This window comes from Bubalus kerabau, chromosome 4, assembly GCF_029407905.1.
Source record: "Bubalus kerabau isolate K-KA32 ecotype Philippines breed swamp buffalo chromosome 4, PCC_UOA_SB_1v2, whole genome shotgun sequence".
In the NCBI taxonomy this organism is placed as follows: Eukaryota; Metazoa; Chordata; class Mammalia; order Artiodactyla; family Bovidae; genus Bubalus; species Bubalus kerabau.
In genome coordinates, this window is record NC_073627.1 from 90,806,859 (window position 1) to 90,831,071 (window position 24,213).

The following is a 24,213-nucleotide window of genomic DNA, read 5'->3' on the forward strand; positions in this document are numbered from 1 at the left end:
CAGTGTACGAGAGCTCGCTTTATTCTACTTCCTCTCCGACATTTGTTATTTGTGTTCATTTTGATAATAGTCATTCTGGCAGGTCTGACGTGATATCTCATTGTGGTTTTTATTTGTGTTTTCCTGATCATTAGCAATGTTGAGCATATTTCTCTGTGCCTGTTGGCCATCTGCGTGTCTTCTTTGGAAAAATGTTGACTGTTCAGCTCTTCTGTTTTATAATCAATTTTTTGTTCTGTTGTATGAGCTGTTTATATATGTTGGATATTAACCCCTTACTGCTCATATCATTTGCAAATATTTTCCCCCATATTGTAGGTTGTCTTTTCATTTCATTGAACTGTATAAAAGCTTTCAACTTTAATTAGGTCCCATTTGTTTATTTCTGTTTTTATTTCCTTTGCTTTAGGAGAGATTGAAAACAGATTGAAAAAAAACTATTGGTATGATTTATGTCAGAGTATTGTTTTCTTCTAGGATGTTACGGTTTCTGGTCTTACATTTAGGTCTTTAATCCACTTTGAGTTTATTTTTGTATGTATTGCTGGAGAATGTTCTAACTTCATTGTATTACATGTGTGTGTCCAGTTTTCCCAGTACCACTTACTGAAGAGACTGTCTTTTCTTCATTGTATATATCCTGGGTTCCTTTGTTGTAGATTAATTGATCATAAGTGCATGGGTTAATTCTGGGCAGGAGCTCTTAAAATTATTTCTGCTTATTAATATGATCAACTGTTTGGGTATATTAACAAATTCTGAAGTTTTCACGGCTAAACATTAAAAATAGGGACTTCCTGGTGGTCCAGTGGTTAAGACTCCACTTTTCCAATGTAGGGGCTACAGGTTTGATCCCTGGTTGGGATCCCACAAGAAAATTGGGATGGCCAGATTAAAAAAAAATTCTCTAGCATGCCAGGGTTATACAAATATTAAGCATTTTTTAAAAATTAAAAAGAGATTGAACAAAGTATTGTGTAGCCCCTTTATCATAATGAAAATATCCTTTTCCCTCTTCCAGGCTTATGACCCTGGTTAGCTGTTACGTTATAGTTTCTTCCTCTTGCCAGACTCGTGTCAAATGCCTTCCTTTAACTTTGCCTAATGATGGGAAGTCAAATCGTTTTGGCTTCCCAGCAGGTTCTCTTTAACCTTTACTTAACTCAGAGTTTAACTCAGGGCTTTCCATACTAGATAACTTTTATGACTGTGCACCTAAAAGAAACTTAACATCTTTGACCATTTTTTTTCTTGGTTCAGAGTCAAAATGGGCACAGGAGCTAGGAAATGTACCCCAGGAAGAGAAGGGAGTATTATTTAAAAAAAAAAAAAACACAACCTACTAAATTTGAGCAATTTCTGGGAAGGATAAAATATTTTTCTTTTATGTAAACTTAAAGGCTGTAAGATTATGAGAGGTTGGGGACCTGCAGTTATGTTGCGGTTAACGATAGATTTCAGTAAATGTTCTGAACATAAAAACATAATGAGGAAACATATAAATTCTGATTCAATTCATTCTTAAGCCATGATAAATAATTTTGGGTGGAGGATAAATGAATTAAAGTTTAAACTACTTTCCTCTCTTCAGAGGTAGATCACTGCTCCCCTCCCCAAAATCATTTGTCTTGGTTATAACTGATCAGTAAATTCAATCCATTGATAATGTTTCATAAACTGTCTTGAATTTTGTGTTGGAGAGGAAGATTCAGTTAACAATTTCGTTCCTCGAACATGGTAAATGAGGATTGCCACATCACCTTTTGCTATTGAGAAACCAACTTCAGGAAAAGTCCATGAATTGGTGAGGTTAGCTGTAGGCAGTCACCTGTGCTTTTCTGTTTAAAAATTTATTTTTGGCTGTGTTGGGTCTTCATTGCCATGCACAGGGCTTTCTCTTGTTGCAGAGCATGGGCTCTAGCAAGCAAGGCTTCAGTTAGTCGTGGTGCATGGGCTTAGCTGCTGAGGTGTGTGGAATCTTCCTGGACCAGGGATTGAACTGTACTCTCTGTGTTGTCAGGTGGATTCTTATCCACTGCGCCACCAGGGAAGTCCTGTTTGTTTGGCTTTTTTTCCCTTGTAGCAGCAGGAAATGGGGGCATTAAGTACATTTTAGTTATCATAGAGCCTGGCAGCCCTTGTAGGAAGGTTTTCACAGCAGAAGTAACAGCAGAAGAGAATGTCTCGTGTTTGGTGTGCAGGTTCCAGGGTGTGACAGGCCCATGTCAGGAAGGCACCCCTGGCTGCTCTGGGCTTGGGAGGGCTCTGTGGGGCAGCGTGGGCGTTCAGCTTTGTTCCTCATCACCTGCCGCCTGGTATCTTCTGGTACACGTTCTTGGAAGCGAACAGGGCTAAACTCTTGGGTAGCCATCAGTGAACACAGGTTTGTATGGAGCTGTAAGGTCTTAGGCTGCCTCCAACCCCACTCCAGCCCTCTGGGGAGTGAGGAGAGCCACCTCCCCTTGGGAGCCCTCCTCGAGAACACAAACTTTCTGATGAAAGCCACTTTGTAGTTAACTGGTTATCAGCCAATGTTTTCTGGGCCTTCCCATTTCTCTTGGCAGCCTAGGGGCCTGACTGTCCTAGTTCCCTGCTGCAGCTGGTTTAGCTTTGAACAGATATCAGTGTGAGGCACTTGCACGCTTAGAAGAGTAGGAGCGGGGAGCTGATCCCTGGGTTCTTATTCAGCCCATTCCCTCCATAAACCCTGACTTACACTGTCAGCTGCCTCAGGTCTTTGGGCTTCCTCTTGCTATTTGCCAACACGGGGCCCCTGGGGACAGAGCCCAGGCTGCAGGCCCGGTAACTGCTGCTGAGATGTATTTTTAAACCTACCCAGAGGGTGTTACAGGGAGTTCAACTGAAGCATCTCCTGTTTCCCCTTTGGAGCCCTAGGGAAACTAATTCTCCGGCTTCCTAACTCCTTCCTCCCCTCCCACCAAGCACTTTCAGTCCCTGGTTTGGGTTTATTGACAGCCATATATATAATTCATGCAAGACAGGTTACAGTGGAGCGTGTTGCCTCTGCTAGTCAAGCATGGCTCAGTAACACTGCTCCAGATTTTGGCGGGGAAGTAGGTTTTTACTGGTGTTTGGGCCCAATGTCTTCCTGTCCGGAAGCCTTCCCCTTCCCTTGGTGAGGTCGTTTTGGAAGTGCCATTAGGGAAAAGCCACCTTCCCCCTGTCCAGTTGGATAAATGAGTTTCAGGCAAGAACAGCCTGTTGTGTGAAGCAGAAGTTCTCGGAGGAAGAGGGGAATGTATGCTGAAGCGTTTGCCCTGGGCAGCTGGTGGGCAGTGGGCGCCCAGGCTGAGCCAGGGTACTTCGTGCTGGTGGTGCTGCTGCGGTGTCTTGGTCTTTGCAGAACTGAGGGGTGCTTTGGGAAGAGAGTGTACAGTAGAGTGTCATGCTTTTTCTTTTCTCTTTTTTAAGTTGGGAGTATAAATTGCTTTACAGTGTTGTATTTAGTTTCCACTGTACAACAGAGTGAATCAACTATATGTGTACATTTATCACCTCCTTCTCGAGCTTCTGTTCCCACCCCTCTACATCATCACAGAGCATCGAGCTGAGCTCATTGCGGTTACACACCCAGCTTCTCACTAGCTATCTGTTTTACATGTGGGCTCCCCTGGTGGCTCAAAAGATAAAGAATCTGCCTGCAATGTAGGAGACCCAGGTTCAATCCCTGGGTTGGGAAGATCCCCTGGAGAAGGGAATGGCACCCACTTTAGTATTCTTGCCTGGGAAATTCCATAGACAGAGGAGCCTGGCAGGCTATAGTTCACGGGATCACAAAGAGTCGAACATGACTGAGAGACTTACACACACACACACACACACACACACAATATATAGGTCAGTGGCACTCTCCCAGTTCTTGCCCCCCTCCGCTTCCCTCTGAGAGACTTACACACACACACACACACACACAATATAGGTCAGTGGCACTCTCCCAGTTCTTGCCCCCCTCAGCTTCCCTCTCTGCCCTGTGTCTGTTTTCTAAGTTGGCGACTTTATTCCTGCCCTGCAAATAGGTTCATCTGTACCATTTTTCTAGATTCCATATATATACATTTGTATGTGATACTTGTTTTTCATAGATTGTCTTGATTTTTCTATTCCATTGTTTCCATATACCCTGAAATAATGGGAGTGCTGATGCTAGAGAGCTGAGAAGTGAAAGGTTCATTGTCTGCATTTATTGGTCTTTTCTTCTTGGTTTTCTATGAGGTTAAGTAGAGGAAGAAGATAAATATTAGCATGAGCTATTGGGAGCATAGAGAAGGAGGTGGTGGGACCTGAAAAATAGAAGTCAGCTCCACAATGAACAGGTTAGGGGAGGAAGGTGGAGACAGCAGGCACAGGAGAGACCTTCTCAGTGGTCCTGGGTGGCTGCAGTGGGATGGGGGTGGGGAATGAGGGGGAAGGGGACGGGGTTGCAGCCAGGGAGAAAGGCCAAGGCAGGTCCAGGAAGGTTTGCATCCAGTGCTAGAAAGTTGGGCTTTATCTGGAAGATTTTTTAAGCCCGGGAGTGAAAGGGTAAGATTTTGGGTTTAGACAAGTTGATTTTGGCTCTCTAGGATAGAAGAGTGGCAGGTGGTGGGAATAATGCAGGAAGCCCAGGTTATAGGTTATAACATGACCCACCTGGGAAATGGTCAGGGTCTGAACTGAGGAGAAAAGAGGAACTGATGAGCTGCAGGGTGGAGGTAAGGAGCACGCACTTGGTGAATGGCTGGCCCTTGATGGTGTATAACCTGAGTGAGAAGCGAATGGCAATGTCTTTGTCAAGAGTGGGAAACAGGGGGCAGAGCAGTGAAGGCAGAGAGGAGAAGATGGCTTCTCAGCAAGCGCCTGTAGAATTGGGTTGAATGGAAACCATGAGCCTTATTCTGAGGCAAGGGCTCCCAAGGCGTGTGCTTATTTTCCTACAGGAGAGACTTTGGGCCTCACAAAGTGTTACCAGTGAAGATCCACCAGCCCAACCCATTCGTCCCAAGTGAAGAGAACATGGATCTGCAGACCACGTATAAACAAGATTACAACCCTTACCCCCTCTGCCGAGTGGATCCCTTCAAACCTCGGGACAGTAAATACCCTTGTGGGGACAAGATGGAGAGTCTGCCTACTTACAAAGGTGGGAGAGGGCTGGAGGGGCGGGGTTGGGGAGGATGGGCTGAGCCTCGGTGCTGACTGGGAAATGGGTTTTATGCACACACGCCCTCAGTGCACGGGCTGGGCAGTCTTTTCTGTGGCCAAATCTGGCCTTCAGCCTGTTTCTGTGCAGCTGGAGAGGGAGGTAAGGATGGTTTTTAAAGTTTTGAATGATTAAAAAAAAAAATGAGAAAGCCTATTACTTTAGGACATGTGAATATTAAATGAAATTCAGAGTTCAGCATCATAAGTATGTTTTGTTGGAACACAGCCACTCCCATTGGGTTTCTATATTATCTATGGCTAAGTGTGTGTTCGGCAGCAGAGTTGAATAGCTGTGGTAGAAATCATATGGCATGCAAGGCCTAAGACATTTAATATCTGGCCTCCTACAGAAAATATGTGCCAGTGCCTGCCTCAGCTTGCCATTCCCATCCCGTATTGGGCAAGCAGTTCAAGTTTAAGCCAAGTTGGGTTTCACCACTGATTGATTCATTCACTTGTTAAAAAATTATGGAAATGTAACATACAGAAAAATGTGCAAATATATAATGATAGAGACTAGTGAATTTGTAAAATTGTATTATTTTTAATGGGCTGAGTACCTCCCCCTGAATAATACATCAATCCTTTTAATCTTTAAAAAAATTTTTATTTTATATTGGAGTGCAGTTGATTAACAATGTTGTGTTAGTTTCAGGTGTACAGAAAAGTGATTCAGTTATATGTATACTTATATCTATTCTTTTTCCATTTTTTTCCCATTTAGGCATTATAAAATATTGAGTAGAGTTCCTTGTGCTGTATTTGCTATAGGTAAAATAGATGGCCAGCAAGGACCTGTTCATCTTTAATTCCTATTGGACTGCAAAAGTTTTAGGAAAGTTCTAGAGGAAAGTGAGAATCCCTTGGTGAATTGCCAGATAGCTGACAGTACAAAGGCAAATTAGACCAATGAATTTTGAGTGAATACACATGGGAACAGGATGCAGATTGAAATGTACAGCATCGATACTCCCTTCTAGTTAGCGTCCCCACCCAGAAGAGGACCACTGTGCTGACCCTGAACTTCGTAAATTAATTTTGCTAGTTTCCTCCCCACCCAGAAGAGGACCACTGTGCTGACCCTGAACTTCGTAAATTAGTTTTGCTAGTTTCCTCCTTTATTGGGCATTTTCTGCATTCCAGGCATGGTATTAGGACCCATGAGGGAAGCATAATGACCTGCCCTTGACTTTGTAGTCTGGTAGGAGAGACAGGATATCGAGTGGTGTGTGTAGCAGGTAGCAGTCATTCACTCTATGGAGCACGAGCCACAGGACTGACGCCATGGGGATGGATGGAGGCCAGGTTTGTGATCAGTAACTGTGCTGCTTATGATGTACATGGTCGCCCTAAGAATACGCACAAAACTGTCCCTGTCACATGTCTGTGATGTCTGCATGCCTGTGGTGATAGTGGCATTTTAAAAATCTGGCTGCATCATGCAGCACATGGGATCTTAGTTCCCTGTGAAAGTGAAAGTTGCTCAGTCGTGTCTGACTCTGCAACTCCATGGACTATACAGTCCATGGAATTCTCCAGGCCAGAATACTGGAGTTGGATAGACTTTCCCTTCTCCAGGGGATCGTCCCTGGAGATTGAACCCTGGTCTCCCACATTGCAGGCAGGTTATCTACCAGCTGATCCACAAGGCAAGCCTAAGAAAACTGGAGTGGGTAGCCTATCCCTTCTCCAGTGAATCTTCCCAACCCAGGAATCAAACTGGGGTCTCCTGCATTGTAGGTGGATTCTTTACCAACTGCGCTATCAGGGAAGCCCCTTAGTTCCCTAACCAGTGATCTAACCCGCAGCTCTGCATTGGAAGCATGGAGTCTTAACCATTGGACCACCAGGGAAGTCCCCAGTAGTGGCTTAGTCAAGCTTAACACTTGGCCATGGGGAGGTGGAGAGGCTGGAGGGGGATGTAAGAATCTTCCTGAAGCCCTTCCAGGAGCTGTTAATCTATCATTCTGGAAGATTCTAAATGTGGCTGAGTATCTCTGCTTTTGCTTTTCTTTTGTCCTTTTACTTTCTTTAGTGTCACCTATTATCTTTTACTCTTCCATAGCCACTTCCTGCCAAGCCACATTCTGGACATTTTCAAATCCCCAAACAGCTCCACCTTCGTGCCCTCCACCATCTGGTCCTTTTGGCTCTTGTATTTACCCGCCCTGTTGACAGTCCTTGGCCTCATTGGGACCTCCAGCCCACTGATGCCTCAACCTTCCTTATCATCATCAGCCCCTCCTGTGTCTGTTCCCATGCAGCTTATTCCACGTTGTATCACTGCAGCCCCTCTCTTCTTCTGTCCTTCTGTTGCATCCTCCTGGTAACAACCAAACCCTGCCTTCTCCATGTGTACTGCTGGACGCCTAGCTGCGCGTCTCTCCAACCTTATCAGCTCATCTCTGTTGGCCACAGAAAGCAAGCAGAGAGATCTTTTGAATATAGAAATCTCACCTGACCTCTTCTCTACCTAAAACTCTTCAAATAATCACTCCAGTTCTTAGGATAAACTCCCCTACCTTTGCCCACTCCTCTGCTGCCTTGAAGATTTGCTCCTCCTCCCTGAGCCCCTCTGCTCTGGCCACAGGAGCTTCTTTCAGTTGCTTTGCTCCACTTCTTTTCTGTCTCAGGGCATGTTGCACTGCCCTTCCTTCTTTAGAGAGCCACCCTCCCATCCCCTCTCCAGTGCTCATCCTTCTGCAAAGGGCAGAAGCATCACACCTTCCGAAGGTGCCCCAGACCTTCCCCCATGCCAGACCAGACACATCCTGTAAGGTGCTTGAAGGCTGACTTGTCCTACCTTGTTTAGTAATTCATTTTGTAATTTAGTTTAACGTTTGTCTCTTTGGCTAGATTGCAGGCTCTAAGAGAGCAGGGGTCTGCCTTTTTCTTTGTCTGTTACCCTCAACAAGGCAGGCACCATAGCAGATGTTGTATTAAGGAGTCAGCCCAATGAGGCACGTTGTGGGGTGGCACTTTGGCCTCTGCAGGGCTCCTCTGTTTCCCTTTTCATCCCAGTGTTTATAGCAGGGCAAAAAATGGACACTGAGCAGGCAGGAAAAAAACAGAGCCCAAGTGAGCACTTCCCTTTGATGGGTGAGGAGGCAGGGCTTCTGGTAGGGCTCATCTGACCGCATCCTCTCCTCTCTACATCCTCCCTGTGGGCTTCCTGGATTTTCAAGTCTTGACAGAGTCAGAGGCTCCTCAGAGCAGCTGTCTGCTCAGCTCAGCTTCCCCTCTCCACCTTGCCCTGGGTGCAAGGAGAGATCTAGGGCTGAGAAATACTCCCTGCTTTCCTTAGTGGTTGACAAGGATGGAGTATCCCAGTGGTATTATTTAAAAGGACATCTCCCTCCACTCCTCCCACAAAATAATCCCCCCTCAAAATCAACATACAGAAAGAAATATCTAATCTTCCATATTCTTCCCCTTCTCCAAACATTTACATCTCAAATTACCCTCTGCAAACCAGAGAATAGTATTCTAGTGCTAAAACTGAGTCATGGCTGACTTTGCCTTACTGAGAAAGTTAGTATTGAGAAAACCCTATTTTCTTTTTTTTTTAAGCAGTTAATAGGTACCAGAAATTTGTCTGCTGACACAGACTTAAATTTAGTTTTAAAATTGAAGTACGGTTGATTTACACTGTTGTATTAGTTTCTTCTGTACAGCAAAGTGAATCAGTTATATATCGACTCCACTCTTTTTTAGATTCTTTTCCCATATAAGCCATTACAGAGTATTGAGTAGAGTTCCCTGTGCTATAAAGTAGGTCCTTCTTTGTTATCTATTTTATATATAATAGTGTGTATATGTCAATCCCAATATTCCAGTTTATTCCTTCCCTCTGTCCCCCTGGTAACAGTTTATTTTCTCCATTTGTAATTCTATTTCTATTTTATAGATAAGTTTATTTGTATGCTTTTATTTAGATTCCACATATAAGTGATATCATATTGTATTTGTCTGACTTTCTTCACTTAGTGTGATAATCTCTAGGTCCATCCATGTTGCTGCAATTGGCAGGATTTTGTTCTTTTTTATGGCTGAGTAATACTCCATTGTATACATGTACCACATCTTCTTTATCCACTCCTCTGTTGATGGATGTTGAGGTTGCTTCCATGACCTGGTTGTTGTAAATTGTGTTGCAATGAACATTGAGGGTGCATGTATCTTTTCAAATTGTTTTTTTTTTTTTTTCCCAGATATATGCCCAGTAGTGGGATTGCTGGATCAAATGGCAACTCTTGTTTTTCATTTTTTTTCCCCCAAAAGATATGTTCTCATTCTTTTTTAAAAAATAATTTTATTTATTTATTTAGGACTGTTCTGGGTCTTCTTTGCTGTGCAGGCTTTTGTCTAGTTCCAGCAAGTAGGGGCTGCTCTCCAGTTGAGTGTGAGGGCTTCTAATTGCAGTGGCTTGTCTTGCTGTGGAACATGGGCTCTGGGGCACGTGGGCTTCAGGGGTTGCGGCTCTCAGGCTCGAGGGCACAGGCTCAGTAATTTTGGCACACAGTCTCAATTGCTCAGAGGCATGTGGGATCGTCCCAGATCAGGGATCGAACCCATGTCTCTTGCATTGGCCGGTGGCTTCTTTACCACTGAGCCACCAGGGAAGCCCTGTTTTTAGTTTTTTAAGGAACCTCCATACTGTTCTTCATAGTGGCTGCACCAACTTACATTCCTACCAAAAGTGTACTTACACGGACTGAAGGAAGTGGCAACAGGACTGTTCTGAACCAGGCATGCTTAGACCTTCTGGGTTTATTCTGGCTACATATGTACCTGAGGGTAGGTTTCATGGTTCTCCTCTGAAATTCAGGTTTAAAATCAATTCAGTTTGTAGTCAAAGAAAACATCTGTCATTCGGTGTCAGTGGTAACCTATGTGTAACCTAGTTTTTTGAATAATACTTACCATATCATACAATTTCAGTGGTTAATTTTTTCCATTACTCCTCTAGGATATAGTGGCTTCCAAAACTTGGCCTTAAATGCCAAACATTTATTTTCCGCTTTTAGCACAGGGGATGCTGTGGTGAAGATGTGTTTAGTGAGGTAATAAATGAACGAATAGTTCTAGGTCTCTATTTACAAGGGCTCCTGGTGACATAGTTGGCATTACAGTTGTACATATCCCCACCAGGTCTGTTACTCGGTGGGGCCGGCCGAGGGCAGGAGTGAAGCTTGGGGAAGGCCCAGGACGTTTGCTCTTCGCCTCCTGCACAACCTCATGCATGTTTGAGGGGCCACATCCTTGCCTTATCTGTTGGCTTATCGCTCATGTGATGACTTGTTTCTCTTATGGAAATAGTGTTGCTTTAATAAGTCTTCTGTAGCAGTCTTTATGGTTTTGTGTCTATACATTGATTCTCCTTCCAAAGGGAAGGTGGGGTAGAAACCAAAGATCAAGGTCATTAAATAGATGTATTTCAGTGGGTGCATCTATATTATGTCTATATGCTCTGCTTGCTATTGTTGCATAGGAAAAATATGCAAACTTTTCTCTTACTACTCTTATGGCCAGTGCCTTTACTGGCCTCCAGAAAACCACTAGTAAAATTTGCTCCAGCAGCATTTGGTTGTAATTTTGACATTTTCAAAACACTGTGCAATTGGAAAGATTGAGAGTGTAATTACTTGATGCTCAGCTTTAGGTTTAGCTTTTTTTTTTTTTTTTTTAGACACATTATTGAATGGAATCCCTTTTAAAGAGGTTCTTGCCAATTACACACATGACACCCTGGCCCTGAAGGGCTTTTACTGATGGCTTTTCAGGCATGTGAATGGTTTGTCATGTGGAATTCTGAGGTTTTTTTGTAATATACGCTGGGTGGAGGAAGTTGGGAGGTTGGATAATAATGTGGTTTCCACTGTATTGTTGGGTATCAGAAATCATATGAGGCAACTCTCAGTTTAGGAACCTGTTTTCTTAACACTTCATCCATCATGGGAGAGGGCCAGAAAACCCTGTCCTACCCACCCCCATGTACCTGGAGGCAGTGTGTAGGCGTCCACAGGTAGATACCCTCATTTCAGTGAGGCTTGAAGTCTGAGGGGGAAACATGTGGTTTATATTCAGCAAGATGGTTCCCTCTAAGGCCCCCTAATGCTTTCAAGATGCTGATAGAGCCATTAATAGCTCTTGGAGAAAGATTAGATTTTCAATTAAAATGAAGCCAATTTAAAATAAATAGTTGGTAGTATTATTAGCCTGAAATAAGCTTAAGAGTGTGCCTGGGGGTGGGGATGTCAGGACTTACAGCGTGGCAGAGTGAGGAACTTGACAAATTCTCTCTCCCAAAAAGCAACAATAAAACTGGACAAAACAGTAAAAACCAATCATTTTAGGACTCTGGAACTCAACCAAAGGGGTACAATAAGTTGAGAACCATTTATTCAAGAAAAACTACTAAACCATGTTATGAACAGTGGGAGTGTGTGGTGTTTTATCCTGGGGCTGCTTCCATCACCCCTCCTCAAGTTCCATCTGTGTGGTAGTTCTGCTTGGGCAGGCTAGGCTGCGAAAACCAGCAACTTTGCTGCCAGTGAGGGCTGATTGGAGAAAAGTGCATACTCAGGCAATTCAGTAAAAACAATAGTGACATTAATGGCAAAAAAATTAGGTAAGACAGCTTCTGCGGTTAGTTTGAGGTTGCAGTACTACTTGAAACAAGCAACAGACCAGTAGATCAGTCAGAAATTTACCAAAGAGACTCAGAGAATGAGACAGACTCAGAGGTGGGCCTTGATAAGCTCATACATATTCCTGATGGTCTGGAAGACTGTGCATATGGGCAAGGCAGTGTGCAGGCTCAAGAGATCAGAGGAAGGGTCTAGTTATTTACTCATCTTTCGTGGCTGAATATGATGCCTGGTGCATATGCAGAGGAAATATGAGACCGCGTGGCAGAAAACAAAAGCTGGGAAAAAATTGCAAACTGTACAATCTTTGACCATATTCTCCAACTCACACACAGATTCATTAGCAAATGGTGAAAACCTTAGTGGCTTAAGGTGCCTAAGTATGTGTGCTTAGTCGCTCATTTGTGTCCAAGTCTGTGATCTCATGGACTGTAGCCCACCAGGATCCTCTGTCCATGGGAATTCTCTAGGCAAGAATACCAGAGTGGGTTGCCATGCCCTCCTCCAGGGGATCTTTCCAACCTAGGGATTGAACTCAGGTCTCCCACATTGGAGGTGGATTCTTTACTGTCTGAGCCAGTAGGAAGAGGGTGCTTACGTATAACTTCTGGTTAATCAGAGGCTGATTACAAAACTATGCTGTGATAGAGGGTAGCTCTTAGGAATCTAGGCCTAAAAGTAAGATCAATTAAAAAGAAAAACCTGCCAGTACCATACTATAGTGATTACTGTAGCTTTGCAGTATAGTCTGCAGGCTTCCTAGGTGGCTCTACTGGTAAAGAACCCTCCTGCCAATGCAGGAGACATAAGAGACATGAGTTTGATCCCTGGGTTGGGAAGATGCCCTGGAGGAGGGCATGGCAACCCACTCTAGTATTTTTGCCTGGAAAATCCCATGGACAGAAAAGCCTACAGTCCATGGCATCACGAAGATTTGGATATGACTTAGAAACTAAGCAATGACCACAGTCTGAAGTCAGGGAGCCTGATTCCTCCAGCTCCATTTTTCCTTCTCAAGATTACTTTGGCTGTTTGGGGTCTTGTGTGTTTCCATACAAATTATAAAATTTTCTGTTCCAGCTCTGTGAAAAATACCACTGGTAATTTTGATAGGGATTGCATTGAATCTGTAAATTGCTTTGGGTAGTATAGTCACTTTTACAGGATTGATTTTTCCAGTCTAAGAACATGGTATATCATCTCTCCACCGTTTGTGTCATCTTTGGTTTCTCTCATCAGTCTCTTATAGTTTTCTGTATACAGCTCTTTTGTCTTAGGTAGGTTTATTCCTAGGTATTTGACTCTTTTTGTTGCAATGGTAAATGGGATTGTTTCCTTAAGTTCTCTTTCTGATTTTTTTGTTGTTAGTGTATAAGTATGCAAGAGATTTCTGTGTATTAATTTTGTGTTTTGTGACTTTACTAAATTCTTTATTGAAATAGATCTAGTAGTTTTCTGGTGGCATCCTTAGGATTTTCTATGTATAGTATCATGTCATCTGCAAACAGAGTTTTACCTCTTCTTTTCCAGTTTGGATTCCCTTTATTTCTTTTTCTTTGATTGTTGTGGATAGAATTTTCAAAACTATGTTGAATAATAGTGGGCACCCTCATCTTGTTCCTGATGTTAAAGAAATGCTTTCAGTTTTTCAAAAATTGAAAATAATGTTTGCTGTAGGTTTGTTGTATCTGGCCTTTATTATATTGAGAATAGGTTCCCCCATGCCTACTCTCTGGAAAGTTTTTTTTTTAATCATAAACTGGTTTAATTTTGTTGAATTTTTTTTCTACATCGATTGAGATTATCATATGGTTTTTATCCTTTAGTTGTTAATGTGGTGTATCACATTGATTGGTTTTCATATACTGAAGTATCAGTATATGCATTGCATCCCTGGGATAAACCTCACTTGATCATGGTATATGATCCTTTTAATGTGTTGTTGGATTCTGTTTGTTAGTATTTTGTTGAGGATTTTAGCATCTATGTTTATCAGTGATATTGGCCTGTAATTTCCTTTTTTGGTAATAACTTTGTCTGGTTTTGGTTATCTGGTTATCAGGGTGATGGTAGCCTTGTAGAATGAGAAATAATGTCAAAATAGGTAGTGAGAATCCATGTTTGTAGATTGAAGATTCAATGCAGTTTAAGGTGCAGTTCACCCAAATTTATTTATAGATTCAGTGCTATTCCTATAAAAATTTCAGCAGGTTTTTTGTTGTTGAAGAAGTTGGCATGGTATGACTCTAAATTTTATTTATGAAAATCAAACCAAAGTAGCTGAAAATTTGTCTTTTTCACAAATGGTGCTGAGATAATTTGATATCCACTTGTAGAAACATGAACTTAGACCTTACTTCACACCATACTAAAAATTTAACTCAAAAAGGATCAGAGATCTAAATGTAAGAGCTAAAAATTTAAATCTTTTAGACTAAGACATAGGGGAAAAAAGTAAATTCTATAAAAATTCAAAACCTCTGTGTGTTTTAAAAGATACTAGCGAGAACTAGGACTGGAAAAGGTCAGTTTTCATTCCAATCCCAAAGAAAGGCAATGCCAAAGAATGCTCAAACTACCGCACAATTGCACTCATCTCACATGCTAGTAAAGTAATGCTCAAAATTCTCCAAGCCAGGCTGCAGCAATACGTGAACCGTGAACTTCCTGATGTTCAAGCTGGTTTTAGAAAAGGCAAAGGAACCAGAGATCAAATTGCCAACATCTGCTGGATCATGGAAAAAGCAAGAGAGTTCCAGAAAAACATCTATTTCTGCTTTATTGACTATGCCAAAGCCTTTGACTGTGTGGATCACAATAAACTGTGGAAAATTCTGAAAGAGATGGGAATACCAGACCACCTGATCTGCCTCTTGAGAAACCTGTGTGCACGTCAGGAAGCAACAGTTAGAACTGGACATGGAACAACAGACTGGTTCCAAATAGGAAAAGGCCTACGTCAAGGCTGAATATTATCACCCTGTTTATTTAACTTATATGCAGAGTACATCATGAGAAACGCTGGACTGGAAGAAACACAAGCTGGAATCAAGATTGCCAGGAGAAATATCAATAACCTCAGATATGCAGATGATTCCTCCCTTATGGCAGAAAGTGAAGAGGAACTAAAAAGTGTCTTGATGAAAGTGAAAGAGGAGAGTGAAAAAGTTGGCTTAAAGCTCAACATTCAGAAAACGAAGATCATGATATCCGGTCCCATCATTTCATGGGAAATAGATGGGGAAACGGTGGAAACAGTGCCTGACTTTATTTTTCTGGGCTCCAAAATCACTGCAGATGGTGACTGCAGCCATGAAATTAAAAGACGCTTACTCCTTGGAAGGAAAGTTATGACCAACCTAGATAGCATATTGAAAAGCAGAGAGATTACTTTGCCAACAAAGGTCCGTCTAGTCAAGGCTATGGTTTTTCCTGTGGTCATGTATGGATGTGAGAGTTGGACTGTGAAGAAGGCTGAGCGCCAAAGAATTGATGCTTTTGAACTGTGGTGTTGGAGAAGACTCTTGAGAGTCCCTTGGACTACAAGGAGATCCAACCAGTCCATTTTGAAGGAGATCAGCCCTGGGATTTCTTTGGAAGGAATGATGCTGAAGCTGAAACTCCAGTACTTTGGCCACCTCATGCAAAGAGCTGACTCATTGGAAAAGACTCTGATGCTGGGAGGGATTGGGGGCAGGAGAAGAAGGGGATGACAGAGGATGAGATGGCTGGATGGCATCACTGACTCGATGGACGTGAATCTGAGTGAACTCCGGGAGTTTGTGATGGACAGGGAGGCCTGGTGTGCTGCGATTCATGGGGTCGCAAAGAGTTGGACACGACTGAGCGACTGAACTGAACTGAACTGAGCGAGAAAATGAAAAGGTAAGTGACAGACTGGGAAAAAATATTTATAAATCGCATATCTGGCATTGGACTTGTAGTCTAGAATACAAAAATAACTCACAACTCAAAAATAAAACAAACAACTGTGTGAAAAAATGGGCAAAAGATTTAGGTAGATATTTTACCAAAAAGCAAATGAATGGCTAACAAGCACATACACAGATACTCAAAAATTTTAATCATTAGGGCAATGTAAATTAAAATACAATGAGATACCACTAAACACCCACTATAGAATGCCTATAATTAAAAAACAAATCGTAATAACAAGTGTTGAAGATGTGGAGAAATGAGAACTTTCATACATTGCTTGGTAGGAATGTGAAGTGGCACACCCTCTTTGGAAAAGTTGGCCGTATGTTGAAAAGTTAAACATAAATTAAACATATAGCCTAGCAATTTCGCTTCTTGGTATCGACCTAAGGAAAATGAAAAGATATATCCTCACAAACACTTGTCTATAAATGTTCCTAGCAGAAATTTTCATAATAATGAAATGATGAAAACAATCCAAATGCCCATCAAATGATGAACGGTTAAACAAAATTTATTCTAGTACTATTCAACAATAGAAGGGAGTCAGCTGATGCATGCTGTTACAGGGATGAACCTCCTTTACATTATGCTTCATGGATGAAGCCAATACAAAACACAATATATTGTGCAATTCCATTTATAGAAAATGTCCAGAAAAGGCACATTCATAGTGACCAAGAGATGATTAATTATTGCCCAGGGATGAGAATGAAGATTGCAAATTGGCTTGATTAGATTTTTAGGGTGGTGATGGAAATGTTCTATAACTAGATTAAAAAAAAATTTTTTTTATTGAAGTATAGTTGATTTACAATGTGTTGTTAATTTATGTGGTACAGCAAGGGATTCAGCATAACTAGATTATGATTATAAGTTGTTGCACAACTGTGTAGAAATTATTAAATTATGTGTGTAAGATGGTGCATTTTATATTTATATTTATATATGTATAAATGGTGCATTTATATTTATACAAATTATACCTCAAGAAAGCTGTTTAAAAAAAGTGTGCCTGTGGACTCCACTGCTATTAGCTATATACCTCAAAGACTGCTTTTGTTCTCTTTGTAAAGTTGTAGGCAAGAGAATTCCCTGTGGATTCAGAGTTGGTTAGCCAACATAGTCCCCTTATTCCCCTGGAGTGCCGTATTTGATGTATGCGGAGTGTATGTGTGATGATAGGAACATAATGGTGATTGCCCCATGGATGACCAGGAGGCCTAGTAGGTCTGGCTGGTGGCCCAGCAGGGCTGGGTTGTGAATCCTTGGTATCACTGCTCTGCATGTACCTTCCCAGTCACTCTTTGCTGATTCACAGAGGGCACCTTCCCTTAGAGGAATGGAACTGTTCTTGGATGAGGGAAAACCAGCAGTTGGACTCCTCTGTTGGAATCCATTCCATGGGTCCACTCATGGCCGTGGACCCTCTACAGTCCCCACATGCAGCATTGTGGGTGTGATGAGACTCCTATAAAGTAGTCTCTTCTGCATGTGTGTGCGTGCTAAGTCACTTCAGTCATATCTGACTCTCTGTGATCCCATGGACTGTAGCCCACCAGGCTCCTCTGTCCGTGGGGATTCTCCAGGCATGAATACTGGAGTGGGCTGCCATGCCCTCCTCCAGGAGATCTTCCTGACCCATGGATCGAACCTGCATCTCTTACATCTTCTGCATTGGCAGGTGGGTTCTTTACCACTAGCACCACCTGGGAAGCCTTCTGCTGCACGATAATCTGCAAATACCACAAAGTTGAAACATCAAGCCCTTGGTTGAGGCGGTGGCAGGGATCTAGTCTGGTTTTCCTCTGTTTCCTGTAACATCTCCCTGAAGACTGGCTTGTGGCTTTGGGGCTTCTGGGAATACATGCAGGTTGAGTGATTGGATTTATGAATAATCACCACTTCTGCTTTATTTTCAGCCGACTATTTACCCTGGAACCAGCCAAGACGAGAGCTGCTTCGTCCACCTCACCACTACCGGCCAGCATCAACCAAGTTTGATAGTCGCACCACACAGCAGGACGACTATTCCATGAAGGGCCTGGTGAACACCAGGAGCTGTAAGCCTCCAGCTGTGCCCAAGCTCTGTAACATCCCCCTGGAGGATCTGACAAACTACAAGATGAGCTACGTGGCCCACCCCTTGGAGAAGCGCTTTGTGCATGAGTCAGAGAAGTTCAGACCCTGTGAAATCCCCTTTGAAAGCCTCACCACCCACAAAGAGTCATACCGGGGTCTGATGGGGGAGCCAGCCAAGAGCTTGAAACCTCCTGCCAGGCCTTATGGGCTCGACACGCCCTTCTCCAACACCACTGAATTTCGAGATAAGTACCAAGCCTGGCCAACGCCCCAGGTGTTCTCCAAACCTCCCGCCATGTATGTCCCTCCTGAAGAGAAGATGGACCTTTTGACAACAGTGCAGACCCACTACACGTACCCTAAGGGTGCCCCAGCTGAGTCCTGCCGGCCTGCGCTCTCGGTCAAGAAGGGTGGCCGCTTTGAAGGCTCCACCACGACCAAAGAGGACTACAAGCAGTGGGCCAGCACGCGGACAGAGCCAGCCAAGCCCATCCCCCAGCTGAACCTTCCCACTGAGCCCTTGGACTGCCTGACCACCACACGAGCCCACTATGTGCCCCACCTGCCCACGATGACCAAAAGCTGCAAGCCCGTCTGGTCTGGGCCCCGAGGAAATATCCCTGTGGAGGGCCAGACCACATACACCATCAGCTTTACTCCTAAGGAAATGAGCAGGTGCCTGGCTTCATACCCTGAGCCTCCTGGCTACATCTTTGAGGAAATAGATGCTTTGGGGCACAGAATATACAGGCCCGTTTCTCAGACAGGCTCTCGGCGGAGCAGCCGTTTTTCTGTAGGTGATTCAGAAAATCCCAACCAGCAGGAGTTGACAGTGTCAGCCTGATTTTTAAAGGTTGTAATTTAGAAATTGCACGATACTTATAAAATCATATGGTTGAGCTATTCATTGGACCAAAAAAGAAAAAAAGAATTCCCCAAAAATGAAAAAAATTCATCGTCGTTTCCTGGACACTTGAAATAAAATGAGAACCACTTGACTCAAGGAAAATGACATTTAATCACTGGCTAATTAGTCCCCTAACCCTCCCTCTGCTGTCTCCCCGTCTTGGGCCCGTTACCTTGTGCTCATGGAATCAAAGCTGGTCTCTGAGGTTTCCTTCCCATCCAGATGTATTTTACTAGTTTAATCATTGTATAAATTGACATTATGATTGTCCCTTGCCAAGTATGAAGTGCCAAAGAATAAACTTCATTTTTGGGGGATTGAATCTGCAGGTCTGTGTGTTCATGCCACGTGCTGTCTACGCAGAGAGCAGGCCATGTTTCTTGCGACCTCTGGGGATATTTCAGCCTAACTCTCTTGTTGCCTCCTCATCCTGGTAGGGGTGCCTCAGGCCTGATCTGGAGTCTTGTTTTGGGGCCTCTCTGCCCAGGGCTGCTTCACAGGGCATCTTTCTACCTCTTTACATCACGACATACCAGTAACAACAGTGTTGTCTGATGGGGTATGAGTCTTGTCATGAGTCTTGCCCATGAACCAGGCACTGAACTGAAGTTTCCTCTCCCCACCATGCTGTTCCCCAGTTCTCTGATACCATGGAGTATATTTTAGGGTTCTACAGACTCAAAAGAGAGACAAATGGAAGGAAAGGACAAGGTTCTATGGCAGTCCTAGGAAAGCATGGATTGCCAGACCTCTCTCATTCCCAAACTAGTGCAGGCTCTGAATCCAGGGAGGGGGCAGGGGTGGGGACAAAGGGAGCCCTTGCAACCAGGCAGTTGGCAGCTGGCCCTTAAGTTATGAGCTCTTCTAAATGCTCTGAACCTGGAAAAAATGGCGCACGTTGGGCTGATTCCTGGGAAGCCTGGAGCCGCTTGTCCTAAAATGACAGCTATGGTCAGGCCTCTCACAAAGCGTGACATAGTGATAATGGAGAAAGGGTGGAGGTTCCTCTTTGGGGCCTAAGGTTTGATCCTAAGGTTAAGTAATTTGGAGAATTTTTTTTTTTTTTAATTAGGAAGAGTCAAGGAGGCACTTTGTTCAAGATGGCCCAGGCAGGGATCAGATGGGTTCAAGGTCTGTGTGAGCCTCATCCAGGGGGATGCAGATTGATGCTTGGGTTATCTGCCTCTCTTTTGAGTCTGTAGAACCCTAAAATATACTCCATGGTGTCAGAGAACTGGGGAACAGCATGGAGGGGAGAGGAAATTTCAGTTCAGTGCCTGGTTCATGGGCAAGAAGCCTGTATGTCTTATTCAAGTCTATCTTTCCATGGATCTCACCTCCCTGGCCCAGACTTTCAGGTCCCCACTCATTGTCTTCTTACTGTGAGGTTAGTTTGTGTCACTGGATTGGGATTTATGGCATTTAATCCTCTTGGTTGTATCAGGTGTGGATGACTGCCCTTATGGGATAAAGAAGCTTGGAGAGATGATGCACCTTGCCTAAGGCCACAGAGCTTGGAGCACCAAGGCCAAGACTGGAACCCAGGTCTTCTGTTTCAAGATCCAGGGCTCTTGACTCAACACCAGGCACCTCCCATCTGCAGTGACTCAGATCTCATGGCTCCACCAACCATATCAAATTGTACTGTCTTTGTTTGAACTCCTTTCTGGAGGCCATTAAGCTAAAGGAGGCCACTTAGGAGGGTAGGTTTTATTATTTTTGTTTCATCATTTTTCACAGATCAAAGGAATATTGGCACTTGATTTAAAAAACTAAATGGTATTAAAATGCTTATAAAACGGCAGCAGTCTCTTAAGCAGCCACTCCTTAGTCTCTATTATAACTTCCCCAGAGAACAATTGTAAATAATTGGATCTGTTTCTACTAATATTTTCCCTCAAATTCCTTAATAATGTTGTTTTAGTTGCTAAGTTGTGTCCGACTCTCTTGTGACCCCATGGGCTATATAGCCCACCAGGCTTTTCTGTCTGTGGGATTTTCCAGACAAAAATACTGGAGTGAATTTCCATTTCGTCCTCTAGAGGATCTTCCCAACCCAGGAATTGAACTTGCATCTCCTTCTTGGCAGACATATTCTTTACCATTGAGCCACCAGGGAAGTCCATAGTATATATACTAATATATTAGTATGAAAGTGAAAATCGCTCAGTCATGTCTTTTTGAGACCCGTTGGACTATAGCCTGCCAGACTCCTCTGTCCATGGAATTCTCCAGGAAAGAATACTGGAGAGGGTAGCCATTCCCTTTTCCAGGGGATCTTCCCAACCCAGGGATCAAATCCGTGTCTCCTGCATAGCAGGCGGATTCTTCACCTTCTGAGGCACCAGGAAAGCCCCCCTATAATAGTGTGTGTGTGTGTGTATATATATATATATATAAATATATATATATATAAAACACACACACACACTGGTGTCTGTTGACTCATTGATTTTAGACCTAGTCTGTTTTGGTAGATTAGGTATTTTAGTTCTTTTACACCCCTTCCTTCTCTCCCCCTTCTTAATATAGTTATATAAGAGTGTGTGGTAATGTCAAAACTAATAAGCTTCTCTGATGAGTAGGAAGGGAAGAAACTGGAGAAAGATCGATAGATCTGACTGTTTTAGGAGCACTGAGTCTCCTTGGGGTCTTTGTGACATTTAGGATCATCTCCATGGTGACTCCAGGCTAGATGACCCACCCAGGGTATCTCTGCCTTATCTGTCTCTCTAGGACTTGAGGAATTGGCTCTCTCCTACTCTCAGTCCTTCTTATGACAGTAGTTAATACAAATAAATTCATAAAATACATAAAGAAGGACACAGGTGGCTTTTATGGGTACTAGTGGAACACAATGGCTAAGAGCATTATGAGGGGAGTCCAGCAGACTTGGGTTTGCATCTTGGTCCTTGTCACCCACTAGCTATGGGCTTTGGTCAAATTCTTTACAATGTGGATAATACTGGTCTCATGGTTTTGTGGTTTGGATCGAATGATAGGGTATGTATCAGTCACTTAGGCATGGCTTATCTTTAACTTATTAAATGTAGATGAGGATGACAACAATGCTGGTGATGATGATGAAGATTGCTGAATTCTGCCTGCTGCGACGGCCTGTGATTTTATTGGTCAGTGCTTACAAGTGTGCAGGTAAGGACAACTGCTCATGTTTTATTTACTTATTTTTAAAATATTTGTTTATTTTTGGCTGCATTGGATCTTCACTGCTGCACACAGGCTTTCTCTAGTTGCAGCGAGCAGGCTCTATCCTCAGTGGTGGTGCTCGGGCTTCTCATTGCCGCAGTTTCTCTTGTTGTGGGGTTTGGCCTCTAGAGTGCAGACTCAGTATTTGTGGCTCGGGCTCAGCTGCTCTGCAGCATGTGGGAGCTTCCCAGTCAGGGATAGAACCTGTGTCCCCTGCACTGGCAGGTGGATTCTTAACTACTGGGCCACCAGGAAAGTCCCACTGCTCATATTTTAAATTTTGTATATTTTATATAGTTTTAAATACCTCCTTTTTTCTTATAGTTCATTTACTTTTAGTTGTTCTGAATTGAGGTTGGTAACTGTGCTGCCTGGAGATGTCATTTAAGAACATTACTTGGGCCACAAGAAAGGAAAAGACAGTGAACTGAGCTGATGGGGCCTTGATTTCCATCCCAGGATCTCCCATGGCAGCTTCTTGTAATCAGTTCTATGTATTGGGCTCCCATATAAGAAACTGTTGGAAAAAGATTCTTTTACAGTTATGAAAACCCATGCACATGTGTGTGCACACTGCTCTAAGACTCCATAGCATCCTATTCAACAAACTCTGATGATGGAAGACTTCAAACACATTGTCTTCTCTTGAAATACACACACATAATTTATTTCATGCCTTTCTCACTTGTGGGAATGAAGTCGGAGCTTAATCACCTACCACATTCCAGGGTTTCCAAGGCTTTCAGCATGTTATAAAAGAAAAATTATTAGAGACCAGAAATCAAATGCAAACAGAAAAGTATGGCCAAGCAGGGAACCTGCTCCAGGGCAGAATCCAGTATGCTCTGGGCTGAGACTCTGGAGAAGCAAACAGGCGGGGCTTTTACAGTTCAAAGACGGGAAAGCTCTATTCTGCTTGAAGAAAGTGGGATCTCAGGGTGAGGCAGATGGGCTAGAGGTGGTGGGGTTAGTTGGTGTGTTGGCTCTGGTGGAGTGAGTGTGGCCTGCTGGTTTGTGATATGGTGACCGGGGGCATCTCCTGGGATATGCCACTGCCAGTGATGGTGTCTTCCTGCCTGTGCTTTGCTCAGGGCAGCCTCGTGTCAGCAGCCTAGGTGGCCAGGGCACCTCTCATTCCCTCGTTCACCTTACAATGAGGACTGCCTGTGTGGTTAAAGACTCTCGCACATCACTTGGATTTTTTGAAGCTCAGCACCCCCCTTTCCAGTTGGCCTCCCAATTATGATAGAAACATAGCACCAATCTCCAATCTACTGCTTGTTGCATTTTCGCAGGAGTCAATGTCTTTGAAGATGGGCCCCCTTTTTTGGCCTTGGCTCCAAGATCTTAGGCCAGACAGTGACTAGAGGCTGGGGAAGGCAGGGCCCGTTGTCAGTGATTCTTTCAGCAGTCTCCACTTTTAGCACCATTTGTCCGTCTGCTCTCTATGGTACCTGCTATTTCAGATCCTGAGCTCCTGCCAGATTCTGCCTGTCAGACCCACTCCTTATCAGCCCCAGCATTCCTGTCTGCTTGTCTGCTCCACGCTTGTCAGTCATTGTTTTTCTCTCTCCTGTCTTCTTCCATTTCCTTGAAAACCCTTGTTCACTGATGACCCTCCTCGCATCTTCTTCACTATGGTATTTTATAATTTCATTATTGCTTAAAAGAGTTGAATGGTGTATGTGAGGGGGTATGCTGGAGATGAGCTCGAGTTGGCAGCCACCCTTGCCTGGGCAGAGAGCCCACTGAAGGTGGAGCAAGACTAATGGACTTTCTTGGGGTCTTCTCCACTGGTAAGTGCACCTGGAGGGTGAGTTTTTCCCCTGAAGGGACTGAAAGGTGAACGTGGGCAGTCAGCATAGAATACGCACCAGGTCAGCTATTGTTTGCCGTGAAGAGAGTCCTGGATCTTGGGCCACTACCTTCTAAACCCCAGGCTGTTCCCCAAGGCTGTGCATATGGCTTTGAACAGCGTTCTCCCACTCCATCCTCGGCCCCAGCTGCTGTCCTCCTTACCCCTTTCAGACATCACCAGCGGTTTCATGGAGGAGGGTCTGGGGGCTCAGAGAGAGCCTTCTGCTGAAGCAGAAACCACAGCCCAGTTCTGACACCAGGGGCATCAGTCCTGGCCAGGGCCTTGCTTGGGGGTGGCGAGGGAGCCAGCACTCCCTGCTGTGTCTCCAAATACCTTTTCATTTGTAGTCACACTGCCCTAAAAGTATT

General features: G+C 43.7%; 1 protein-coding gene across 1 annotated transcript in view; it reads left to right on the forward strand.

The window, feature by feature from the left end:
• The window catches only part of SAXO1 (stabilizer of axonemal microtubules 1), a 110,389-nt gene extending 91,287 nt beyond the window's left edge, over positions 1 to 19,102 (forward strand). Inside the window, exons 3-4 of the mRNA XM_055577964.1 lie at positions 4,938 to 5,140; positions 17,714 to 19,102. Coding sequence (XP_055433939.1) covers positions 4,938 to 5,140; positions 17,714 to 18,717 — 1,207 coding nt within the window. The 3' untranslated portion in view covers positions 18,718 to 19,102. The remainder of the gene's footprint in view (positions 1 to 4,937; positions 5,141 to 17,713) is intronic.
• Positions 19,103 to 24,213: the final 5,111 nt, after the last annotated feature.